Source organism: Myotis myotis, unplaced genomic scaffold (assembly GCF_014108235.1).
Source record: "Myotis myotis isolate mMyoMyo1 unplaced genomic scaffold, mMyoMyo1.p scaffold_m19_p_3, whole genome shotgun sequence".
In the NCBI taxonomy this organism is placed as follows: domain Eukaryota; kingdom Metazoa; phylum Chordata; class Mammalia; order Chiroptera; family Vespertilionidae; genus Myotis; species Myotis myotis.
Genome location: NW_023416335.1, coordinates 10,668,957 through 10,695,711, shown reverse-complemented (window position 1 = coordinate 10,695,711; position 26,755 = coordinate 10,668,957). Strand labels below are relative to the sequence as shown.

Below are 26,755 nucleotides of genomic sequence, written 5' to 3'. Positions count from 1 at the left end.
AGAAAAATATTAAAATCCCCATAAACAAATTTTCTGGGAAAGTTATTATAAAGCCAGTTTAACTCTTGCAATAAACTTTAACTATAGACTCACTTGTAAGCTTCTGGGGGGCATGGGGGGGTGGGGGTGGGCGCGGTCTCCTCAGCCCGGCCTGCAACAATGCAAGTGTTCTGTGCCCGGCCTGGCCAGAGGCATTCTGCAGCTGGGCACGGAATGCTTGCTGCCTCGTTCCCCTCTGCACCCCCACTCGTCCCCCCTGGCTGTTCCATGCCCGCTGTCCAGAGGCCCTCCGTGGCCGGGGTGGAACGCTTGCCTCGTCACTGTGGCGAAGCAAGCATTCCGCCAGGCCGCTCATGCTGCCCACTCTCAGTGGCCGCGCCCCCCCCCCCCCATGTCCCCCACCGGGACTGGGGAACTCCGGCAGGGCTGAGTGGACTGGGCGCTGCCATCTTGTGGTTATGGGCACCACCATCTTTGTGACGGAGTGATGGTTAATTTGCATATTACCCTTTTATTATATAGGATGCCTTAAATGAAAAGTGAGCAAATAGAAAAATATATAAAAGTATAATTCACCACAAATAAATTTTATGCTAGAAATCTGGTTATATGAAAAATGAAAAGCATTTTATAAAAGTAAACTCATTTTTTAAAAATCTCTAAAAGTAAAAGAAAATAGAGTTCATAATCTTTATATCTCATATTAGTAACTAACATCATAATTAACAATGTTCTGGTGTTTTTAAAATCAGGAGTTCTGGGAAGGTAAAGCCAATGTAATAAAACATAAAAAAGAAATAAAACAACAGCAAAAAAAAAGATGGTAAAGGAGAATATAAATTTATAATGGATTTCAGAAATGGTCATTCTTTAGAATAAAAGAAATAACTACCATTGAGCAATCATTATGTGTTTTACATTGCACTAAGCTACTGACATATACCAGTATTGCCCATTACTCCCCCGTCCTCTGAGGGATGTTTTATTACTGAATAGCTTTAGTTCCTTCATTTAGTTCCATTTTGAGTGAATTTTACATGCAGTACGGTAAGGGTTCGTTGATTCTGCATGTGGATCTCCAGTTTACCCAGCATCAGTGGTTAAAGACTGTCCTTTCTCTATTGAGTGGTCTTGGCACCTTTAGAAAATACTTGGCCATATATGTGAGGGTGTATTTCTGGGCTTGCTATTGCATATTGGTCTATATGTCTCTTCTTGTCAGTATAACACCGTTTGGGTTACTATAGCTTTGTAGTAAGTTTTGAAATCAGGAAGTATGGATCCTCCAACTTCGTTCATTTTCAAGATTGTTTTGGCTATTTGAGGTCTCCTGAGCTTAAATGAATTTTAGCAGAACTTACTCTATTTCTGCAAAAAAGTTACAAAAAAACCGTGGAGATTTTGGTAAGGATTGCATTAAAACTAGATCATTTTGGGTAATAATTGTCTTCTTGACAATAATCAAGTCTTCCCATCCATGAATACGGAATATCTTTCCACTTTTTTATGTCATCTTCAATTTCTGTCAGCAGTGTTTTGCAGTTTTCAGTGTACAAGTCTTTCACCTCTTTGGTTAATTTTAATCCCATCACTTTTCATGTTTTGTTCATTAGAAGTGAGTCACTAGGTCCAGCCCACATTGATGGGAAAGAGGATTACACAGGGCAGGGAAATCAGGAGTTGGGGTTCATTGGGGATCATCTTAGAGGATGCCTACCACAGTGATCTGATTGCTGACTCTCTAAGAGAGGACAGTGATTTGCCCAGGTTCTTTCATTTAAGAGTTTGCAGCCAGTGGCTTGGTCTCTCTTGTGTTAGGTATCCACCCCTATATCCAAAACTGAGGACCTGGGTGGTAGCAGATTTCCTCAGAAAGAGCCTATGTAAGGCATATAACAAATTGCTTCTCCCTCCCTCTGCCTTGTTTTCTTTCTCTCTAAGGAGTTCTGGTCATTATGAACTAACATAATACGTGATTTTCTTTTTCAGAGCTGTAGTGCAAGTGCCCTACAGGCAAGATTAAAAGTAGCTGCGCACGAAGCTGAGGAAGAATCTGATAATGTTGCTGAAGATTTCTTGGAGGGAAAAACTGAAATAGATGATTTTCTCAGTAACTTCATGGAAAAGAGAACAGTATGTAATATTCTTTGGTTAGGACAAGTGACAGTGTAATATCAAATTAAGTATATTCATAAGTAAAAAAATGTTAGCACATTACTGAGCTGGGGTTTTGAGTGCCATGAAAGAAAACTGAAAGAGCCTCTTTGAGAAAGATAGCAGCATCCTTCTATCACTTTAAACCTTCTGCTTGTGAGTACACAGCAGGTAAATCAAACAGTGGTTCTTTTTTAGAACTGATAGTGTGTCATTCCGAAATAAAGCTAGTAAAGTAGCTTTAAGTTTGTGCTTAATATTTGTAATATTCTCCTGTAATAACTTGTTTCCAGTTATTCTGGAGAATGAGCTATAGAGATTAATTTTTTAAATGTTATTAAGAACATTCTGGAATAACTTCCTGTTTGATGTTACTATTTCCATTATATTTAAAGAAAAATCAGAGTCTGCTTGGCAGTATCTTGCCCTTTGATAAAGTCCTTTATATTTACCTAATTTCTCTGAAACATCACATTTTAAAAATAACCTTTGTTACTAAACTTTGTAAAACATGTGCTATATATATGCCTATTCTGTTAAGGAGGGTGGGGCAGGTTTTATTACCCCATTTCCCATGAGAGAAAATTGAAATTCAGGGACATTAACAACTATGGCTGTAGCATTAGTAAGGCATTGATTTTTCATCTGTTGTTTGTTGGTACTATATAACTGCACCTTGAAGTATTTGTTTGTTAACCTCCCTGGTTAACAATGGTAGGATTTATTTTCATATTTTAAAAACACAAATATTGATATATAATCAGAACTGACAAAGATTCAGTTGTTTTACATTCTGGAAGTTTATAGGTAAAGGTTATCTGCCAAACAAAATTAATTTTTAATTCAACAGGTTAAAAGAATCCTACATAGAATTCTGTCATAATGTAGGAAGGAGTAGGCACATGGTTGGAGAAGTGACTGGTATTTTAAATAATTTATCTTCTAGATTTGCCACTGTAGAAGAGCCAAGGAAGAGAAACTTCAGCAGGTGATAGCAATGCACAGCCAGTTTCATGCTTCATAGGTAAGTTGCATTCCAGAAGGCTTGTGTCTCAAGCCTATTGCCTGACTGAAGTGTGCTTACCACTGCCTATTGAGCCAGCTTTAAGCATGCCACCATCATTATAGCTCTTATGCTATGTAACATATAGAATATTTTGCATTATATATTAAGCATAATGTTATATACATAAGCATATAGCCAATAAAAATCTTTTGGATATTTTCTCACGATGATGTCGGCTTAAATGAAAAGTTTTTTTTCAACATCTGATAACTACTGATGTATTGTAAACTATAATTGGTTCCTTTCTCTCAGCTGGTGTGTGAGTATACCATATCCTCACTAGTTTCCTTTGTCTTTGCTTCCTTTAAAATGAACTTCTGTCTCCTTTCCATCTCATGAGGATTTTTCCAATAACATTCTGGCCAATCCCCTGGCCAGGGTTTCTCCTTCCTGCACAGTACTGACAGACTAATCTTCTTAAAATACCACTTCATGATGTAATTTCTCTACGCTAGAACCTACAGTGGGCCCCTAGCAATGACAGTATCAGTGCCAAATTTTTCTCTGGTTTTAAACCTTCTACAATCTGCCACATATTTGAGATTATCCATTTTAATTTTCCATTTTTCCCTTATGCTATCTCATGTGTCATGTTCTTTTGTCTACACCATGTCTTTGTTCATGCTCTCACTTGATCTCAGGACACCCTTCCTTTTCTTTTCCATCTGTCTTGGCAGGGAATGATTTGGTTGTAAGAATTCCCACCCTGACAATTAAAAAGCTGTGTTATTGGGTAATGCTGGGATACATTGTAGAACTAAGTACAAGAAAGTACAGCTCAGTCACCAGAGAGTGAAAACATGACTCAAGGCCACAATAACGAAAGCAGCTCCTCTTCCTCACACCCTTCCATCAACAGTTCAGGCAGCCAGTGGAGACTGACAGGGGACTCACTACAAATTCCTGGGAAAGAAATTGGCTGGGATGGGTGGTGTCCATCCTGACCTCAGCAGTCTGGCTTGGAGATTGGTGTCGTGTGGTCCTCTGCCCACTCAGCTGGGCTGAAGGAGTGGACTTTGAGGAAGGGAGCATAGGAGAGCCCCTAAAAGAGGGAACAGACTACAGAGAGGGAAATCACAGGCATTTCTGATCTTCAGGACTCCCTTCTCTCAACGAGGTTGTGTTTAAGATTAGGGCCAGCATTGTATTGTTTTACACCTTATTTTACAAATTATGCTGATTTTTAGAGAGAGAGGCAGGACGAGGGAGAGAGAGAGAGAAACATTGATATAAAATATTGATCTGCTACCTCATGCAGGCTCCTACCAGGGACCGAGCCCACAGCCCCATCATGTGCCCTGACCAGGAATTGAACCAGCAGCCTTTTGGTGCACTAGACCAGCGGTTGCCAACCTTTTGGACCTCACAGACCACCGGTTGGCGACCGCTGCACTAGACAACTCCCAACCAACTGAGCCACACCGGCCAGGGCAAGGGTTGAGTATTAATATCAAGTGTGCCTTTCTCACAGCTTGAGAAAATGACAGGCACTGAGCAGTTGCTTACTTAGATGAACATGCTAGAATCCTTTCCCACCTCTTTCCCTCGTGGTCAAGTTATCTTTATAGGTAGGTCTTACTGGGATGAAAATTTCTTAGGTTTTTTAAAATTTCTTTTCTTTCTAGATTTTCCTGAATACATGAACTGCTGCAAGAGGAATGGGACACATAACTAAGCACATTTATATTTATGATTTGCAGATTGGCACTTCATCACAGCAGCTGACTTCACAGTATCTGTATAGATTGTATACAGAACTAAGACTGATTTTGTACACATCAGAATGATAGCTCTGATCTTGACTTTGAGAAATTTTTCTGCGCTATTTGCACTAAAAATGTTTATTTATTATTGATAAATCCTATCATATTTAAGTTCCACTGCTCCTCTCTTATTGGTTACTTATGCATGTCATTTTGGCTAGTTTCAATATTTTATAAAATTACTTCATTTAAATTTGTATTTTTAATTTGAAATGCCTTGTTTCTTTATCAAAAATGGTTGGTTTAGATTTTTTCCCCTCTCAGCCTTTTATGAAAAATTACTATTTTCAACAGTTAGAAAGACTTATTTTTCTTCTTTCTTTCTGGATAATCAAACTTTCAAAAACAATTTCTTTTAAATATTCCAGGTGTCAGTAAACATTAAACCTGCCAATGTGCCATCTCAAGAAAGTAACTTTTAATACGTATAATAAACCAAAAGAATAAACCAGCTGTTTATATATTGTTGTTTTATTTTTAAAACTAAAGATGCATTTAAGAAGCAATACAGGTAAATATTTCACCTAATAGAAGAAAATTGTCTTTTATTTAAACTGGTCCAACATAAACTTTCATGCAAATTTTTAATAGAAGTATGTGATGTGGTTGGATAAGAATAGGCTGTCTAAATTACTGTTAAAGTTAAAAACAACTTTTGTTAATAAATAGTAAATCTGTACCTAATTAGAAAGTCAGTGAAATTTTCTGACCTTTACTATGAGTTAGCTTTTCATAAGAGAAAAACTATAATAATAAATGAAATTAATATTTAATTTTAGGAGGTTGAATTTATAGTTAATTTAATTGAATTTTTCATTTACCTGGTACTATGTTCAGCAGCTTGTCTCTATTCCCTATTACAGAATGAACACATTTAATGGATAGCTGTAAAAGCTAATGAGAAAATGTATACCCGAGGCTTGGTAGATAGTACCTAAATCACAAAACAACCTAATGTATACTTTGTTTAAAATTCATCCCAATGTGCTTGTCATTTCAAACACCAGCATACAGTACAGTTTGTCTTTTCTTCATTTTTCTGTTCACCCAGAAAATATTTTTGGCAATAGAGTTTTAGGAAAAACAAAATTATGTTCTTAGACTTGAAATATTTTTAATATTTGGTTTGTGTTTAGGGCTAGTATTCACATGGACTTTAAAGATGGACTTTGGATAAAGAAATGATCTTTTATTAATTGCCTGTCTTCCTCGCACTGTGCTAGGGTGTGCCGTTTGATCTTCAAAATGACCAGAGGAGGAAGGTATAATAACTACTCCGGATTTATAGATAGGTGAGGTCACTTCTAAGGTTATGGCGGAATCTTTGGGGTATTCAGAAACCTTTCCTTATTGTTCTAGTTAGTAGAGCTTCAGTTTTCCCTGCAGTCACTGCAATGGAGGGCATAGTGGTCCCAATCTTTTGCCAACAGGTAGTTTTCTTATATACCAGGTAGATCCCAGAATAAGACACCAGCAGACCACAGCCGTTCTTCAAGGATGTCAGTTCATTTGATCCAGTAATATCATTTAACACCTACTAAGAATGAGGCATTGTGGAAATACTATACAAATATAGGTAAGACATGGTTTAGGTCAACAGTTGTCAACCTGTGGGTCGCGACCCCTTTGGCAGTTGAACGACCCTTTCACAGGGGTCGCCTAAGACCATCCTGCAGATCAGATATTTACATGACGATTCATAACAGTAGCAACATTACAGTTATGAAGTAGCAACGAAAATAATTTTATGTTTGGGTCACAACATGAGGAACTGTATTTAAAGGGCCAGAAGGTTGAGAACCACTGGTTTAGGTGCTTATCTAAAGCAAAAACAGAATTTTACATAGTCTCTTCAGCCACATAAGTAATTCATCATAATATATTTGTTCTTTTTTGTTATTGTTGTTATTCCTTACCCTAGGACATTTTCCATTGATATTTTAGAGAGTGGAAGAGAGAGGGAAAGACAGAAACATCGATTGGTTGCCTCCTTCATGTACCCTGACCAGGGCCTTGCCAGGGAGGAGCCTGCAACCAAGGTCCAGGCCCTTGACCGGAATCAAACTTGGGACCCTTTGGTCCGCAGGCCAACTCTATCCACTGAGCCAAACCAGCTAGGGCGTATATGTTTGTTCTTTAAACTATTCCAGTTTTTTTCTATACCAGTTAACATAGCTTGATTTCTCCTTCCAAAATTAATGTATTGGATAATCTCCTTACAACCCAGTCACTAAAAAGAGGAGTTTAATCGTCACTGTCAGCATTTAAAACACAGACACATTAGTTCAGATATAGGTTATATAAGTCATCCAGGATAGAAAAAGTCTGCATTTGAGTCTGCCTGTGTGAATTTTGGTTCTGTTACTGCAACAGGAATTAAGTGACTCTTTTTGTAACTTTATGGCTATACTATTTTCTTCTTATATGTTATTTATCTCTCTCCAACAAGGCAACTTTTGTTTCACTAGATGTCTCTTCAGAAGTTAAGGTCACCCAGTAAAGTCCCATTTCAACGGGCAGGGGAATAATTCTGTTTCAAATGTTCATTTTAGTAAAACAAGCTTTGCAGAACTAATTCCAGCAGTCAGAGATGGAACAGTGTAATTTAAAACATGTTAACCACGTACAGTTTCCGAAGTGTCAGAACTTATTCCACTGGTTAAGTAGAAACAACCAAATTCTCTAGTTCTTAATTGGAATTTTCCCTCATTGAAATATTGCCTACTGCCCGGCCGGTATGGCTCAGTGGTTGAGTGTCAGCCTATGAACCAGGAGGTCATGGTTCGATTCCCAGTCGCGGCACATGCCCAGGTTGCAGGCTTGATCCCCAGTGTGGGGCATGCAGGAGGCAGCCGATCCATGATTCTCATCATTGATGTTTCTATCACTCCCTCTCTCAAGTCAATAACACTGTATATTAAAAAAAAAAATTACTAACTTTACACTGTTACACTTCAGTGGTGGTTGACCCACACTCTTGGTAATATTGTCTCTGGACTAGTAATCAGAGCTTGTTAATAAGAAAGCTAATAGGTTCTGAATTCACATATACTAACCAGAGAGGAAATGTTGCTTCTACTTTATTAGGTATTTGACCCGTGTTAGAGGCAAAAGTGAGTTATAAGTGTTAGCATTTTTTTTTTAATATATTTTATTGATTTTTTACAGAGAGGAAGGGAGAGAGATAGAGAGTTAGAAACATCGATCAGCCGCCTCCTGCACATCTCCTACTGGGGATGTGCCCGCAACCCAGGTACATGCCCTTGACTGGAATCGAACCTAGGACCTTTCAGTCTGCAGGCCGACGCTCTATCCACTGAGCCAAACCAGTTTCAGCATGTTAGCATTTTTTAAAACGTGAGGAGAAATAAGATATTCCAAAATAAGGCAACAAGATTATTATAACAATTCAAAAAATATTATCTAAGGAAAAGTTAATAAGTGATCATGAAACCTGAAAGATAAGCTGAAGCAATTACAAAGCTCTTCAGTTACACAAATAGACCTATTAATCAAAAGGTTACATCTCAACACTGCCCTCTGTTGTTAGAAGTATTAATGACAGGCAGGAAGGATGATAATGTCAAATGTTTTAGGAAATAAAATATGCATCAGGAAATGAAATAAGTGGGGGGAAATGAAGATAGCAGGTGTGCAGGCAAAGGGTCAGAGCATTTTTTGAGCTGATCAGGTACATGCTGTGACCAGGAAGGTTTATGTAGATAACCTTAGGTGATGCTAGAGGTCGTCATTCATTGTTCTGTAGTGAATAAAACTTTCATAGACTAGAATAATTTTCGAAATGGGATAATACCCTTAATATTTATTTGACAAAAAAAAGTATACTTCCTGTTCTTCAACACCTAAGGAAACTAAGAGTTGGACTTTCCCCCCCTTTTCATTGCTATAGTTTATAATTATCGATTACACGTACCATTTCTTGAGTTACTTTTTATCTTAAATTGCACTGTTCCCTTATTTTGGAAGGTGTTTCTTGCATGTCCTTTATGTTGGAACTCGAGGGAAGCTTCAGGCCATTAGAAACACGGCTTCGTCAGAGTCCCGGTCCTTGGCGCTGTCCTCGCTGGGCGCACACTCCCCTCCGCTTGGAGAGCGGCAGCTTAGATCCTCCACGCCAGACTCCTGGTCGCTGTTGGCCGACAGGTCTGGGTCTGAGCTTTTCAAGTTGTCCTGGGTGAGGATCAGAGCGGAGTCTTCGTCGCCTTGGGAGGGGCTCCTGGATGGGAATGACTTCACGTGCCCACTGTAGTCCTGGGGAGTGTTGGCGGCGCTGTTGTCCGAGGTGGAGAACCCCGAGTGTTTGCTGGGCTCAGCTGGCTTGCTCTTCACTTGGGAGCAATTTAACCGGACTTTTTGGATTTTTTCCAGCCTCTAAAAAGGAAATAATCTCAGGGGAAATCATAGATAATTTATCTTTTTTACATATGCATGCCTTTAGTAACCATTACCTTCCAGCTGAGTATAATGTTAAGAACGGGATTTAGAAGGACTTGGGTTCAAAGGTACACTATGACTTTGGACAAAATAATTAGGTCCTGTGAGGCTTGGTTTCTTCATCTGTAATATAAGGATGGTAATACCTGCCTCAGCATTGTTTTCTATAAAATGCAAAAACAGTAACAGGAAGGCACCTGGTAGTCAGTAGTCATCCTTCCTTCTATACCTATATGCCACATTTTGTTTACCCGTTGATCAGACGATGGACATTTGGATTGTTCGGAATGCGTTTTACCAGTTTTCATCCTTTGATGTCAGTGAGGAAGACATTATTCATTCAAAAAGCATTCATATTAAGTTATGTGTAAAAGTACTGTACTAGGCGGTACAGATCCAGCTATAGGGAATTTTGTGTAGAGGCAGAGTTCCTGTAATGTAGGAATTTAGAAAAGGCAGGAATTACTTCAGAAGGCGGGGTGCTGTGGTTAGAGGGAAGAGATCAGAGGAAGCTGCAGGGAGGAGGGAGCATGCACAGGACAAGGAATTCAACTTGGACATGATGGTTAGAGCATTCTGGCAGCAGGGACAGTGAGTAGAAGAAGGAAGTGTCAGTTATGCATAACAAGCAGAGAATGGTTAAATTTGATCAAGGGGAGTAGTGGAGAATGAAGTGTAAAGGGTAGGTTAGACGAGTGTGGGAAAAATCTCGTGTAAGGCTAAGGAAGTTTGTTATAAAGAAAAAAGAGGTTTTAATTACAGTGCTTTTAGGGAGTTAAGTAATTTTTATTAGTATTTTAATAAGAATACTGGAATAGATTAATACAGTCCAGCTTTTCATAAAGCTTGGATATCTTTGGGAAGAGTAGATAAAACTGACCCAATGATGACATGAGTGGACTTTGAATGGCAAGTCTTTTAGCACAACTCCGAAATTCTAAACACCTAACTTATGCCTCATTGTTAATTCTACACGTTCTTTAATTCAAGGTCTCTCCGCCCTATGACAGTCTCAGGGCACTCTAAACATTCTCCATCGGAATCTCTAGGCTCGGAGCCCTGGCATCAGGGTTTTTTATGTCATTATGTACTAGTAATTAATTCTCCAGAAAGAATTCATTTTAGTGCTCCCAAATAACAGTAACAACAAATCCTGACCTATTGTAGGAACAGCTGAGTAGTTCGGCGCACTGTGGAAGTGAGCCTCAAACCAGATGTCTGAATGTCTGAAATGTATTCAGTGCTGCTTAGGTTTGGGCTCCAGTTTTCTGGGTGCTCCCCTGGGGGGTCGGGAGGGGTTGTGTTTCAGGTTATCCACTGGCTAAAAATACGAAAGTCTGTGTTGCTGCATTTCACATATCCTGAGTCCTGACAGGCTTCCATGGAGCAGCAATGGTCAGGAAAGTGTGTCTTACCTCTCCTAGGGCCTCCAGCTCTTCCTCCAGCTGCTGTGTTTCCTCCTTCACTGCCATGAGGTAGTCGGTGACCGACTGTCGGGGCTGCAGCCCCTTCTCAAAGCGGTTGTACATGCCACTCCAGAACCTGGAAGGGACAGCAGAGCTCCATGATGCAACCATGTCCTACTGTGAATTCACAGGCGCAAGGCCGCTCCCATCCCTCAGTCCCACCGTCCTAATCATCACCAAGTGCAACTGCTGGGCTCAAGAAGCCACTTAATTAATTTCATGTTAATGTTTTCCTTGTGGGGGATCAGTAAATTTTTTTGGACAGAATAAATTCATGAATTTTATATATGGTATTGAGTTAGAAGGCATATAATTTTCTAAAGTAGATTGAAGTACCACATGTTACTATTTTCTTTTTTCTATTTTTTGGTTTAAGAAAATGGCTCTTTGTTTTGAAGTAAACTTGGAAAATGTAGAACCTTTTAAATTTGAGGATTTAGCTTGTTTTTATCATAATCACCAAAAATTTACATTTGCATTTGCAATGAATGGTCCCCCTTTTTATCCTACACAACAATGCAAACTGGAATGCAAGTGAGAATCGGGGATATCGTGGGTCCACTCTTTACTTAGAAAAGTACTTACAGGGCAGAGACAGGGTCGTTCATTGTTTTATACACGGTTCCTGGAACGGGTTGGTCTACATTTAACTGACAAGACACTTGGCTTATTCCATCCATCTTTTCTTTCTCCCCCACACCCCACCTTTCACTTTTAAATAATTGGAACTTACATTTTTAAGATATCATTATTACAGAACATGAACTTCTAAGATAATTTCTTATTTAGGGGAAAGTCGAGGGAGAGGAGACACTGGCAAAAAATCAGGTCAGATATTAAAACATCCTCCTTTGTTGTATTTTGTGTCCAAAAAAGCCTTGAAGCTCAGTGTGTCATACCCTTTGGCCTGCAATATTAAACAGTGCCAGCTCTGAGCTCATAACCCTTCCTAGTAAGGTCCTAGAGGTTCACCTACTTGTACATGAAGTTGCATGGCGTTGTGGGGAGACGAAGGATTCCCTGGGTCTGACTGTGATCAGCTCTAAAGAGCGGATTCATGTAGTCGGCCCGATTCTTCCACAGGTGAGCCCATAAAGAGTATGTTCTTTCTTGAATTCTGTTGTAAAGGAAATAAGCTTGAAAATGACCTATCTTGGTTCTTTTTTATTTGAGAGAGAGAAACATCAGTTTGTTGTTCCATCCATTCATGCATTCAGTGGTTGCTTCTTGTATGTGCCCAGACTGAGTGTCAAACCTACAACCGTGGCATATCGAGACGATGCTCTAACCAACTGAGCTACCTGGCCAGGGCTATCTTGATGCTTATAAATAGTAGACTATGTAATATTAAAGCTAGAAAGGAACCAGTAATTATCTGAGTATCACGTGTCCGTGTTCTGTAGCAGGGAAATTTACACTTCGTTTTCATGGCATAGCAGAGCACTAATCTCCGCTCCTCTGCTCTCTGTACTGAGTGTAAAATAAAACTGTTATGTAATTTTTTTTTTTTTACCCTAAATCAGTGGTTCTCAACCTTCTGGCCCTTTAAATACAGTTCCTCATGTTGTGACCCAACCATAAAATTATTTTCGTTGCTACTTCATAACTGTCATGTTGCTACTGTTATGAATCGTAATGTAAATATCATATGCAGGATGGTCTTAGGTGACCCCTGTGAAAGGGTCGTTCGATCGCCAAAGGGGTCGCGACTCACAGGTTGAGAACCGCTGCCCTAAATAATCATAAACTTTTATTCTTTGCCAGGTATTATTTAAATGCTTCTATGTTTTCTCTCTTTAATCCTCGCTGAATTCCTGTGAGATATGTCTGTTTTACAGATAAGAAAACAGGGGCTGAAAGAGACTAAAGAGTTTCCCAAAGTCACATAGCTAGTGAGTAGAACAGCTGGGATTCAAACTCAAACAAATACCACTGAAGTGGCTAGTCTGTCACAGCGGAGCACAAAACTGTCGGAGCACAGCAAGCGTGAAGGGCGCAGTCCGCTGCTTCCAAATCATTACCGTCTACCGGGAAGCACCCTGGAAGTTTCTTGCAGAAGCAAACCAGCATCCGCAAGAAAATGTCATTTTCCTTCTGTTCAGCCCATTTCCCAAATTAAACCTGATATTATATAGACCACAGTTAAAATCACTTTAACTTTATGAGAATTTCAAACATTTTCTCTCACTTGCAGTTCATAAATCCCTTTGCTGTTTTTAAGTTTCTGCTTTACAATTTATTTAAAGTTTAAATTTCATCTACTTTTTCCCTGTGGATAGGACAATACAGTTTTAGCCTAAATAAGAGGGTTTCAAATTTGCTTTCCCAGTTCTATTTACAATCTGCATGTGATTATATCTACCAAAGAGGTGTGTTTCCTTCTAAATGCAAAAATCACTTTCTCTGACTCTAGGAAGTTTCCTTTCAATGTTAGTGTGCCAGGTCCGCCAGCCCGTGTGGATATCAGGAAGAAACTGGGGAAATGAACTTGTACCTACCTGTGTCGGATGATTCATATGAAGCGTTATGTCAAGAAAAAGGAAAGAGCTTGAATCTGTCCGGATAGGTGTGTGGCTAAAATAATCTTACACATTATGAAAGGGCATCTGAAATTCTCAGTCACAAAATTAAATACCAAAACACTTACTTGAGTTCTCGTCTCTCCTTCTGACTGTTACATAGGAAGTTTCCAAACTGGCAGGAATATATGTGATGTTGAATGTGAATCAGAAACCGCTCATTGAACTCAAACGCACAGGGAAATTGTTCCATTAACTGCCAGACACACTCGATGAACTGGTCAATAACTGGAGAGATTTCTTTTGGATCACCGTCTAGATTGCCATATCTATAAAAGAAAGTATTAGGAAAGTTTTATAGCCAGTTATTTTGTTTGCTTTTTTAATTAGAAAGTTATAAATACAAAAACAACCAACAAAAGCAACCCTAGTTCCTAAGTAAATCTTAGCTTATAAATCCAAAATGCAAAGAAGTGGGGGAAAAATAAATTAAAATTTCAATTTCAGGAGAAACTTAGTAGTGAAGATTTGGGTAAAGAAGGGAAACACGTTAAAAGTACATTAAATTTTAAAATACACTAAAGCCTGGCTGGTGTGGCTCAATGGTTGAGCCTCAATTTATGAACCACTATTCGATCCTAGTCAGGGCACATGCCAGGGTTGTGGGCTCAATCCCCAGTAAGGGGCGTGCAGGAGGCAGCTGATCAGTGATTCTCTCTCATCATTGTTTCTCTCTCTCCCTTCCTCTCTGAAATCAATAAAAATCTATTGGGGGGAAAAGGGTACATTAGAACTTTTGAATAAACCTTCACTTTGTTTCAATTAGTGAAGAATTATCTAAGCAACTTTAGAGTTTTGCACTTGTGCGTTGTTTCAGGGGGAAGGAATAAGTAAAGACAACTTTTTAAAAAAATTGTGGTTTCCCAAGTCTCTAGGGCATCGGTTTGCAACCTGTGGGTCGCGACCCCTTTGGCAGTTGAACGACCCTTTCACAGGGGTCGCCTAAGACCATCCTGCATATCAGATATTTACATTACGATTCATAACAGTAGCAACATTACAGTTATGAAGTAGCAACGAAAATAATTTTATGGTTGGGTCACAACATGAGGAACTGTATTTAAAGGGCCAGAAGGTTGAGAACCACTGCTCTAGGGATATTTCTGTTTCTAGAACAGTACTAAAACAGCATATAATTTCCACGTGACCACAGATTCTAATATACCTTTCTATCATATCTTTGTTTTTCAAGAGTATATCAGAGAATCTTGAAACTTTCAAGAGATCAGAATCTAAATAAAGACTAGTCTCTTACAGTGTTGTATGAATTTCAGAAAGAATACAAAAGGGGTAATTTGACTGCCATCAGGTATAAAATAACTTAGAACCTCATCTCAACAATGAATGATCCACTTGAGGAATAGAAATGAGTAAGGATTGGTCTAGTTTTTTTCGAGAATGGAAACATTAGAAATTGTCTGGAAACTTCTTAAGAGTTTCAGTTCTACTCACCTAAAAAAAATGATAGCTTTAAAAAGGATTGCTGAATATACTCTTTCCTCATAAAACAGTGATCCATCTAGTCTTCAGCATTTCCCAGTTCCTTCTGTCCGTATGTCCTCTATCTCAGAGATTTTAACTGCTTAGCACATATAGTCAGAACCCCAAAACTGATGATAACAATGATCTTAAGAAGGTTACTTAATTGTTTGGAGGCTTTAATTCATTTGTAAAATGGAATCATTTTGCTTTCCTGGAAAAGTAAGTACCTAATTAAATTATTAGCACGCTGCCTAAATTTAAACTTTAACACAAAGGGCTAGAGTACACCAGCTATAACATTGAACATTTTGGAGGTTAGAGAACACAAGTCAGGCATTATCATCCACACTAACAAAATGCGGCTGGAGTCTCCAAAAACAGTAGCTTCTGTGTATCTGAAAGCCTCATATACGGGCCAGGAAGGAGTTAGGCTAGTTATGTAAACTTTTTAAAAACCCTTGCTATCAGCTGTGGAATAGGGAGGGTAGCCCCGTTTCACGGATGGGATGCCAGCGTCCAGAGGGGACAGACACCCAAGGCCACGCAGCTGGTAAATGCCACAGTCTGCATCTGGCTGCAAAGCCTCGGCCACTGTACGTGCAGTTCCTCCCCAGAGACATCACCCAGGACACAAGTGCCTCAGGACAACCCAAATGGCCTCCCTCAGTGAAAGATCAAAGAAGACTTCCACCGCCTTTCACAGCTTGCAGCTTAGAGTGCATGTCTGCACTTGAGAAATGGAATAGTCAGCATTCATTCTTATCAGGACTCAGAACTTCATTTATCTGTGATACAAGGTGCACAATGAAATTTTAACTTTTTGATGAAGATACACAAAGACACTTAAACATATAAGGCTATTTCCCCCAGTTAATTGAGAACTTAAACATAATTTTTTAATCCTAAGCATTTAAAACAGATTTTAAAATATTTCTTACCTGTGATTAAACTTATGGCCAAAGGAGATCCAGTCCTTTTCAATTAATACCTACACAAGAAAGAACATAAATATCATGGAGGGAAGCAAACCAGGAAAAATAAGAGGTCACCAGGATTCAGAGGTTCTTGGCGTAGAAGTCACTCTCCTTGGGTAACCTGCAAATGAGTGAGCTCTCATTGCCCACCAGTACAGAGGTGGTATCGGAAGGGCAAAGCTGAAGGTCATCCATAGGAAAAACAAATGGGAATCGGTATATGAAAATGTTAGTGCCACCACCCACTGAGTGCTATGAGTCACAGCTCATACTGCTGCTTACATGATCTCATTTCACTGTAGGGTAGGTATTATCAGCCTCTCTCTGCAGAAGGGGGAACTGATTGGGGGTTAGATCCTCACCTAAGATCACACTACTAGGAAGTGGTGCTTCCACCTCATAACCTAGCTCTACACCAAAGCCCATCTCAACCAAAACCAACCTTCTTACAAGGAACAACCTGGAATGTTTTCCAGTGAACTTTACTCTGCTTAGGAAGAACTGTAAAATCCAGAGATCTTGCCTGTGGATTAGAAGCATTCTAAAATGATGGCACGGTAGGAGCTTCAGCCCTGCTTTGCAGCGAGGGGGTAATAGGAGTTTCAAATTTTCTTGATATTTTTTTAAAAATTGTAAATGATACAGAAGAATCCCATCAATATCACCAATGCTCTAAGCTGGCCAGAGGTTCCCCTTAAAAAGTATGGAGTGGTTGAAGTTTGTCCTTGACAGCTTGCAAATGTAGCGAGACAATCAGAAAGGCCGGTGGTGACGAAGGATGGTGTGAAGGAGAGGCCCTCTGGGGGTTGTGTTTCAGAATCCCTCCACTGTCCAAGTATAAACGAAGGGGTCCAGCCCTCTGAGCTCAGTGCAGGGAGGAGCTGAGACGGGAGGTGTGTTCGCTGACACTTTGAAAAAGAAAAAGCCCGAGAAAGGAAACCTGCCTCTTTTGTCCCCAAGTGTCAACTAATATCCTCATATCCACGTGGCTCGTCTGTCAGCATCTGTCCCTGCCATGGATTCAGGACCCCCGGAAGCACTTCCCACCAAACCACAGGCAGGAGGCAGGAAGCAGACTCAGTCGCTAGCAGGTCTCTGCAGTCATTTTAAGAGAATGGTCCAGTGTGGTCAAAGCGTCTCCACTGCAGGCAACTATACACACACATTCTGTTACCCAAGGGATGCAGAATCTAAGAGGACGTGCGCAGTTTCAGCAGAGGCCACGTAAACAGGTTTTCAATACTGTCATCCAGAGCTGTAAAGGACTGCTTAAACAAAAGCAGTAAGTGAAAACAAAACAGTTTTTCCTCTCAAGGACTTTTGTGCATGCTCTGTATCAGTGGTTCTCAACCTCTGGCCCTTTAAATACAGTTCCTCATGTTGTGACCCAACCATAAAATTATTTTCGTTGCTACTTCATAACTAATGTTGCTACTGTTATGAATCGTAATGTAAATATCTGATATGCAGGATGGTTTTAGGTGACCCCTGTGAAAGGGTTGTTTGACCGCCAAAGGGGTTGTGACCCACAGGTTGAGAACCGCTGCTCTATATAGATTATCTACAATTTTTAAAAATTTGAATTTTTGTTATAGTCACACTACTTCAAACTTGAAATTCCTATGAGCAAATGCTGTGTATAACTATTTTACAAACTACTGAATGTATTTCATATTAGTCCTAAATTCACATTGAATAGCATTGGTGTTTTTTGTTCCAACATCTTGGACATTTACCCCTTTAAGCCTATTTCTCCTTTAATTCATCTTGCTGATCTAAGAGAAAAATAATGATGAGAAAAAAAAAAAAAAAAAGTTGCTCATAGTTACATTCAGGACCCTGCGTGGGAAGGGGGTCCGGCGGCCGACTCACCATGAAGCCCTTCAGGGTCCGGTAGTGCGGGTCCAGCAGGAGGCTGGCCACGGAGCACACCTGCGCGGTCCTGTCCCAGCCGTCGGAGCAGTGCACAAGCACGCTCGCCCCTTCCTCTGCGACTGCCTGGAAAACAGGGTCAGCAGAGCCCACAGGGAATGGCCGTAAACACGGGACAGCTCATCAGGTTGAGGTTCAGTTTCGTACTCGCAGACACGGACAGAAGTGCCAGTGACTTCATTCACTGAGTGTTCACACCCTCATCTGACGGATGCTGGTGGCCAAAGCTTCCCTTCCCAGGACACTCGATCCAGAAGCGACCACGAGGCCACCTCGGCTGAGCATGTGCACTACACAGTCCATACCACGTGCTGGACAAGCACCTCTGAGACACCGCCCAGCCCACCTTTGACACCCCGCGCCCTTCCTCTCTGGGTTTCCACCTTAAGCCTTTCCCTTATTGAAATTATGGGTCTCCTATTGGCTTCTGCCTTTTTTCAAAAGGAAGAGACAAAAATAAAAAAATGGCAAAACTATGAAATCAGAGATAAAAGGATAAGAGCCAAGTAATGGATCCAGGGTTGGGGGAAGGGAGAAACAAAGGTAAAAATAATAGCAAGTTTGCTACAGAAAGAATTTCTATTTGCTATCACAAATACGCACGCAGAATTTCAGCTGAGCATCTTGACAGGAAGCAGACTGGGAAAGGGAGGTTTTGTCACGGCCCTCATCACTGCCTGAAACTCTCCCTTTGCTCAGTTTTGGTCTCGCACCCCAGAAGGTCAGCTCCGTGAGGAGACTGGTTTATTGCACATTACCTGCTCGGCACCTAGGAAAGTGCAGTGCGGGCGCCAAGTGAACATCTGCCGAATAAACGCATTATCCAACAAAGGGCCTGCGTCCCTGCAGTGGACGCACTCGCCTGTACAAAGAATTATTTCCTCCACCCAGGACCAAGCCTGACTGCAGAGGATATTCTGTAAGTCTTTTACCACTTGACTGCCGTGCTGACATAAACTACCTGAGCACTGACCTCTCTCACAAAATCCCATCTCCGGCCGGCGAACTTGGAGGCGTGCACAGCAGCCCCCCTCTCCGGCGGCACAGCCACACGCAGGGCAGCGGAGTGTGCTGGCTGGTCTGCCCCTTCGCTTACTTTCTCTGCCATCACGTACCTTGGCAATGAAAGTTCCTGCGTCCATGATGGCCTTGATGTGCCTTAACCAGCCAGAGTTCTCCAGTCCCCACAGAAAGTCGCTCATGGAGGGAGACTTCAGTTCACACACTGCAAGATAAAGTATGTTATAAAAGCCAAATAAAGGCATTCCCGTTTACAGGTGATCATGTTGTCGGGAGTTTAACAATTCCTTCACTGTAATATTTTCCAGAAGACTTACGTCCAGGTAAATGCCCAAACTTCCTTGATTCTATGAAACCATTTCAAGTCAAGCTTCTATTTCTTTTGGCCCTGGGGGGTGTTGTGCAAGTTTAAAAGTATTATATGTAGAGATTAGACCCTGACAATGAAAATCCTGGAATATTACCATAGTGAAGGTCCAGCCGGGATCTATTTACCCTCTTAGCACTGAAAACGGGTCCCTCCACAGCATGCGGCGAGAGGGCGATGGAGGAAACAGTCCCATGACCGGCCCCAGCACTTTCCAGTTAGAACGCACCCGCCAACCACTGCAGCTGGGACTATTGTAGAAACAGCAACTGTCCTGAAAGTCTTCAATGGACGTGATCGAACAACTTTTGCCAACAACTCCTACCCAGTGGGAGTAAAGCATGTGGACTTAAAAATGAGACAGTGAGTGGACTTTGGAACTGCTTCAAGAACCTCAGTTAGGGGTTTTCCCTTTGAAAATGAAGAAAACCCAGGATCCCAGTGATATCTATATTTACATAGCTAAGGTGTGTAAGCCCTTCAACGATATTAGCACAAGCTAATCTTTTCATTAACATAAAGCAGGAAAAAGCTGTAGAGCTAGTGTTTTGACTACATACCACAAATATTACATTCCAGTGACATATTTGTGGGTTTTATAAAGCCCTTTGAGAAACCCTATAAACGAGCCACTGAAAATTAAATAATGTTCCATCGGATTTGGGTGAGTGTATTGTCTTCTGTGATGCAGGGAGCAGGGGCCCTGTTCCTACTCGTAACCCTGTCAGTGAATTGCTGTTTAATCTTGCACACGGCATTCAGCTCTCCCAGCCCCGATTTCTTCATGTTTCAAACGGGGAGGGTGTACGAAATGATGTCTAAGTACCCTTCCAACTTTAACTCCCAGAGTCAACTGTGTGCATTTGGAATACATAGTAGACATTAATGACCATGTTTATCAGATATCCTTCCCTAAAATATGCCAGATATAAGGTTCACTCGTGCTTCCCACAACACAATAGCCACCAATAAAGGACAGGCAGTAAGTTCCGAGTCAGACGCCAGCAGTGATGAAGGAAATAACGGAGATTCCCAGCAGAAGGCCCTACTTAAGAAAACCATGTTGCCAATATCTCCTTTAGGCAAGATTCCCATCTCCCTTCCAAACGCCCGCCTGGAGCGGAAGCACAGCTCCAGAGACCCACTGCGCGCTGGCTACCGGAGTGCCCTCTGGCTGGGAGCACGGCCCCTTTGTCTGAGGTGTGGGTGCTGCCCCCTCCCCACCATCGCCGGCAGGATGGGGTAAATGATGAGATACGTTCATGGAGTGGAATATTATACAGCTGTCAGAGGAGTGAGATTACATCATATGGATGTCGCAAAGAGAAAATGTGGAATAAAAAAGTTGTGAAAGGCTACATAGTATATGTATATAAATTTTAATGCATACAAAAACAATATATAGGTACCTGAGGATAGTCATGGTAATGAGGGCCAGCGCATAAAGCAAGCATACCGGTGCAGGCAGAGGTGCCCGGCTGCAGCCCCTGACAGACAGACAGACTTGCACAGGACCTACTGCTCTGGGTCAGCCTGTGGCCCAGGCACTCAGCAGGCCGTTTCCAAGGTTATGGTGTCTGTCGTTTACATGTGTTGTTTTGAAATAAACACAAACAAGGAAAAAGCAGTGTAACAGACTGGCCACAGTTGCTTCCGATGAAAGAAAAAAGAAAAGAAAAGAATGTTCCAACTAAATGGCCTGTTTCCGTGCCATCCTGCCTCTTCCCTCAGGTTTGTTAACATTCCCAAGCCGGTTTCTGTGCCTCCCCTACTTCCATGCCTGTGTGTGCCCTCGGACAAGTTAGTCTCCCTGGACCTGTTTCCTCAGCTGTAACGTGGGGGCAGTACAGCTCATGCACACGGGTAATGAGCGGTAATAGGATGGAAGGTGTGGGAAAGGGCGCGCTGGTCTTGTGTAAGGTGGCAAAGGCGAGATCAGGAAGGGGAGGTGGCAAAGGCGAGCAGGATCCTGGACGGAGCAGCATGCCAGGCAGGTGTCGCAGTTCCGGGAGGAGTCTACGACGGTGATGCTCCGGGAGCAGATTCCCAGAAAGCCATGGGGCAGACCTGCCTCTGATCTGCCCCTGAGCTCAGGGTGGGGGTGCCCAGTCTGAAGACAGACCGCTGGATCTGCTGCCCCCTGAAAGCAGACAACCCTGCCCTCCCAGCCTGCCCTGTAGAGATCTGGCCTGGGGGCAGCGATCTGGCCTGGGGGCAGCGCAGCAGTCCTGCCAGGGCCCCCTCTGCCTGCCCACGCCACCCAGCGGGAGGCACGAAACCAGCTCCTCTGTGAGCCCCACTCCCTGGGCGCCTGCTGTTGGTCTTTCTGCCTAACCCCAGGCCATGACCCCTGCTTAATCCTAAGCATACACATTCCACCACAGGCAGCCTCAGGGCTCCACTGGTCCCGCCCATCGCCCATCGTCCACAGGAACCTTCTCTGGCAAACACCCAGCAGGACAAACTTCCCGGTTGTTATGGTTGTTAGGACAGGGCTCGGTGAGTTGGCATGCGCGCCTCTTAAAACACAACCGGGGAGCCTGAGGGCTATCTGGCAGCTAAGCTCTTAGCTCAGCCCAAGAACAAATGATCCTGTTCACCTTTGCTTCCCCACAAGGCAGGGAAATGATGGCAAGTTAAACATAAAGACACCAGGCTTCCCACCTAACCTGGAGCCGGCCCTGCCAAAAGTAAGCCCGGGTGTCAGCTCGCAGAACAAGGCCCTAACACAGTGATGGCGAACCTTTTGAGCTCGGCGTGTCCGCATTTTGAAAAACCCTAACTTAACTCTGGTGCCGTGTCACATATAGACATTTTTTGATATTTGCAACCATAGTAAAACAAAGATATTTTTTGATATTTATTTTATATATTTAAATACCATTTAACAAGAAAAATCAACCCAAAAAATGAGTTCGCGTGTCACCTCTGACACGTGTATCATAGGTTCGCCATCACTGGCCTAACACTTCCTGCCGGAGACAATGTCCCAGGCCGGCCGGGGCCCACAGCCCCCCTCTCTTCCCACACTGCGAGCGGCTCCTGGTTCAACATTTCTGCTTTCAGGAACACGGATACTGTGCACGAGAAGTAAAATAACCTCGCCCGGTTTTCAAGCGAGGTCACCACGGAGGGGGAGTGTGTCCGAAACGCCGAGGGGAGCGTTAACAGCAAACAGCTCTGCAGGGGACTAATACGCAGGGACAGATGGGGTACACTTGAGACTGGAACAATCAGTGCTTCAGTGTTTAAATATAAAGCTGGTGGGCTTGTTTGGATAAACTCAGGATAAGGCAGAAATACTGATCTGTGCACTCTTGTTGCCAAACCCAAACCAATATTTACAAAGCATTTTGCTGAACGAAGTCCATTTCAGCTGACATCACAGGCATATGCCACCGATTAGGAGAGCTGTGCTTCGTGCCCAGGCCTAATATTTGTTTTACAAAACAGGGCAACTTATTCCGTACACATGTATAGGCAACACTAAAATATACGTGTGTTATTCAGGAAACCGAGGAAATGTGAAACTTACTTGGAAGGAAATAAGCCTGACGATCGTCCGTAGGAATTTCCTGCTCCAATCGCATTCCTTCCTCTACAGGTGTCGGGGGACAGGGAGGGACAGTCCCTATTCGAACCCTGGGGATGTCTGTCTTGTCTCCTAAGGTCAGAGCTGGCATATACCTGGCCCTCCCTTCATTCCCGGGCGTGGCACACCGCCAGGGCTTCTGCTGAAGTGAGGTTTGTCCCCTTCACATTTTAGAATCAAGCCCTGTGAAATGGTCTTCAAAGCACCAGCAAAACGATAGCCGTCTCCCTTCACTGACCATCCTCGCAGGTGAAAGCATGCAAAGAGGACTTAATTATGGCCTTGAAAAATGGAAATGCACGGTTAGCCTGGTTCGCAGCCCCCCGCCCCATATTTTACTCGCCCACATGGTGACAGAAGAAGCGTCTGAGCCCTGCAGTGAATTGGCTGGGATCGCAGAGGATTAAGATGTCAGCAACAACTATGATTGATGTGAGTGGTGTTCTTGTCCCTGCCCTCCCCAGCCCACACGGGCCCTCTGTTTAGAGACCTTTTGGTGATTATTCTTTAAAACAACACCAGCTTTGTTCATGCTGCTGTTTTCTGGAATCTGAATACAAGAATGCCATGAGGCCATTTTTGTGTAACCTCGTTTCCTTTTAAAGAATTTGACAGTAACATAGAACGGTAAGGTTCAGTCAAGCCTACATTCTTATTCGTTTGCTAGCACTGCCTGAGTCAGTAGCATAGAAAATACACACACACACACACACACACACGTGCACAGAGTGTAACAGCTACTAATAAACACATCTGTGTGTAAATGCATGCATTCACACACATGTTCTAATAATGCTAATTACCATTGGCCTGCAGTGGTTCTCAACCTGTGGGTCGCGACCCCTGAAAATACATCCTGCATATCAGATAATTTACATTACGATTCATAACAGTAGCAAAATTACAGTTATGAAGTAGCAACGAAAATAATTTTATGGTGGGGGGTCACCACAACATGAGGAACTGTACTAAAGGGTCACGGCATTAGGAAGGTTGAGAACCACGGGAAGCAGCAGGTTCACAGAGCAATGCTCTATTAGCATGTATTAGTTTTGCACATGAATTCTGAATCTAAAGACACGGTTTGCGGCAAATAAAAAAATACACGTGTCCATTTACATTACATTTGCCATATGGAAGGCTTGGGTCTTGCTGGTTTCCTCTGAGTGACCCCCCACACCCTCCCACCTACAGTGCAAATGGTTATCTCAGGGTACAGAGGCGGCAAGGGCTCAGACACGGGGCCCCGCAGGGGCATTGTGATAGCGATCGAGTTCCCCCGACTCCGATTTCCATAGTATTTTCACCACAAACAGAGAATAATTAAGTCAGTACACAAACTGAGCGAGGATGACCAGGAGCCGAGTTGCAGGCAGGGCGTAAGGAATGATGGAGTCTGAATGGGAAACTTGAAGCAGATGGAACAGGGACATCTGGACTGGGAGAGCATGTTGAGAGGCTAGGAAGTTGGATGGATATAAAATATCAATGGTAGCCTCCGGAGGGAAGGCCTGGAATCACGGAGGATTAAGATATTGGCAGCCCAGTGATGCCGAGGGGTCCCCGGTGAGGTTGAAACGGCCCTGGTGAGGCCGAGACGGCCCTGGTGAGGTTGGGACGGCACCGGTGAGGCCGAAATGACCCTGGCGATGTACAGCACCGGCAAGGTCGGGACGGCCCCGGTGAGGTCGGGACGGCCCTGGTGAGGATGAAATGGCCCCAGTGAGGTTGGGACAGATAATGGGGACCAGTATAGACAGGTGAACAGGGGTAGATGCAGAGGCAGAGCAGCATTGAACAGACTGTCAAACTACAGTGGGAAGCCTGGGGAGGGTTTTGGGTGGGGGGTGGGGGTGGTGGTTAAGAGATCAACCGAAGGACTTGTATGCATGCATATAAGAATAACCAATGGACACAAGACACTAGGGGGTAGGGGCCGGGGGAATGTCAAGGGGGGGAAAAAAGGAGACATATGTAATACTCTTTGTAATACTTCAAGAAATAAAAATTATTTAAAAAAAAAAAGATGTTGGCAGCAACTAACCGAAGTGGAACAGCAGCACGTGCAGGGACGGAGCAGGAGAGACTCACTCCATGCTGGCACATCAGCTGGACCGCTGCCAGACCCACACGCTCGTCAAAGCGCAGACTAGGGATGGCCACTGACCAGGGATGGCCCCCGGTGGCCTCACTATTAGCAAACGCCACCTTCTCTTCCTGCCTGACTGTTGCTCTAGCAAAACCAGTTACTTCACTTTGTATTACTGAATGAAGCATTTTTGTACCTAATGACAGACTTAGCATATAGACTCAGTCACTGTCTGATGAGCAGACGGATGTCTGACATTACTATGGTAGCTCCTACTTACTGTGTGCTCACTGTAAGCAGGCATTGTGCCTGGTAGTCTCATGAATTATCTACCATACAGGGTATTATTTACTCCCAATTTTCCAATTGGAAAGGGAGGCTTAAAAGAGTTACTAAGTCATCCATGGTTACACAGTCAGTAAATAACTGCGCTGGAATCCATTCCGCAGCACATACGGGCATGCTCTCTCCTCTGTCCCTCAGTGCTTACGAGATTACTGATGGCCTGGCCTGTGTGCTCAGTGGTTGAGCATCGACCGATGAACCAGGAGGTCACGGTTCGATTCCAGGCCGAAGTGAATCCTGATAGGACAGAACTGTTGGTCTAGCACGGGTGGGGACATCCAGCCTGTGGGCCTTATAAGGCCCTCGGAATCATTTGGTCTGGCCCTGCCAAGGCAACCGCAGGTGGGACTGGAAATTCAATAAATCTAGAAGCTTTTTTCATAGCAACATAAATTCATACATATATATTAACACATTGCAGACCAGCAGTGTTATTGCTAGCTTTACCCAGTGGCTAGATAAGTTTCTATTGAACGGGTACAAAAAACATTTTACGTAAATGTTAAAGGTACGCTTTAAAATTACCCATTGCATTTTGAAGTTATTTATTACATGTTCTTACAAGCTAATATCTTTTTAAAGTATGATACTTTGTAAAACAGTATGTAACATGGAGTGAGAATTCTCGCAATGTGTTAAGTGAATTATATTAAGTGAATGATGTTATAAATATCCAAATGGCCCTTGGCAGAGAAAAGGTTCCCCACCCCTGGCTAGCAGAACACTCATTAAAAAGTCTTACAACTGTTACTGCTATGTGAAGCTCTCTAGTTCCACTCTCATGGGAAGGTGGGCTTTCTGCGTGGCAGCCCACGCCATGTTGCTAAGTCTGTAAAGTAATGACCAGAGGTTCAGCCAGGTCCTATTGACTGTCTCATCTAATAGGTCAGTAATCTGAGGAAATTAATAATGGTCAAAAGTCAAAAAACAGAGAACTTAAAAACAAGATGAACCCTTCGATAACCTTTCATGAGCTCATCTCTGGTAGAGTTTCATGGTATAAACTTGTAGTAACGTAACAGAAACACTTTAAAATGAAAAACTTAAATATGAATGATCTACAGTGGGTTGAACTCCTCCATTTCTTCCAGGTAGAACGAGGCATCACCTCACACAAAGTCAAGAGATGAAGAAAGTATCAAACACAATGGCCATCCGAACTGACAGCCACAACCCTGACTCTGCGCAGAGAGAAATGTGTCATGGAAATCTTGAAGCTGGGTATGTCAGGGACCCCCTTCCAGACCTTGGTGCACCCATGACAAGCTGGCAGGGAGCCCAGAGCGAGGTGGGGCATGACTAGCACCCACTGCAGGGGTGTCTCCCATGACGAAGTGGAAGTTCTCTGCCTTCACCCACCGCGTCTATATCCAATGGCTGTTCGGGACAATCGGGCCTCAGAACCGTCACACAGAAGCACAGATCAGATACGATCGCGGGGCCACAAAACCTCTCCACAGTCAGTGCCCAC

General features: G+C 42.7%; 2 protein-coding genes across 4 annotated transcripts in view; one reads left to right on the top strand and one right to left on the bottom strand.

Moving 5' to 3' along the window:
• The window catches only part of VPS37A (VPS37A subunit of ESCRT-I), a 37,315-nt gene extending 26,120 nt beyond the window's left edge, over nt 1-11,195 (top strand). For 2 of the 3 annotated variants that reach the window (XM_036296593.1, XM_036296596.1), the window contains exons 10-12: nt 1,990-2,133; nt 3,101-3,178; nt 4,846-5,444. In XM_036296593.1, coding sequence (XP_036152486.1) covers nt 1,990-2,133; nt 3,101-3,178 — 222 coding nt within the window. In that variant the 3' untranslated portion in view covers nt 4,846-5,444. Of the gene's footprint in view, nt 1-1,989; nt 2,134-3,100; nt 3,179-4,845; nt 5,445-10,862 lie in introns of those variants that run through there. The other variant, XM_036296595.1, reaches the window with a different exon arrangement.
• The window catches only part of MTMR7 (myotubularin related protein 7), an 80,242-nt gene continuing 61,709 nt past the window's right edge, over nt 8,223-26,755 (bottom strand). Inside the window, exons 8-14 of the mRNA XM_036296592.1 lie at nt 18,987-19,096; nt 17,812-17,937; nt 15,904-15,953; nt 13,552-13,752; nt 11,881-12,021; nt 10,854-10,980; nt 8,223-9,375 (exon numbers count right to left, since the gene is read on the bottom strand). Coding sequence (XP_036152485.1) covers nt 9,013-9,375; nt 10,854-10,980; nt 11,881-12,021; nt 13,552-13,752; nt 15,904-15,953; nt 17,812-17,937; nt 18,987-19,096 — 1,118 coding nt within the window. The 3' untranslated portion in view covers nt 8,223-9,012. The remainder of the gene's footprint in view (nt 9,376-10,853; nt 10,981-11,880; nt 12,022-13,551; nt 13,753-15,903; nt 15,954-17,811; nt 17,938-18,986; nt 19,097-26,755) is intronic.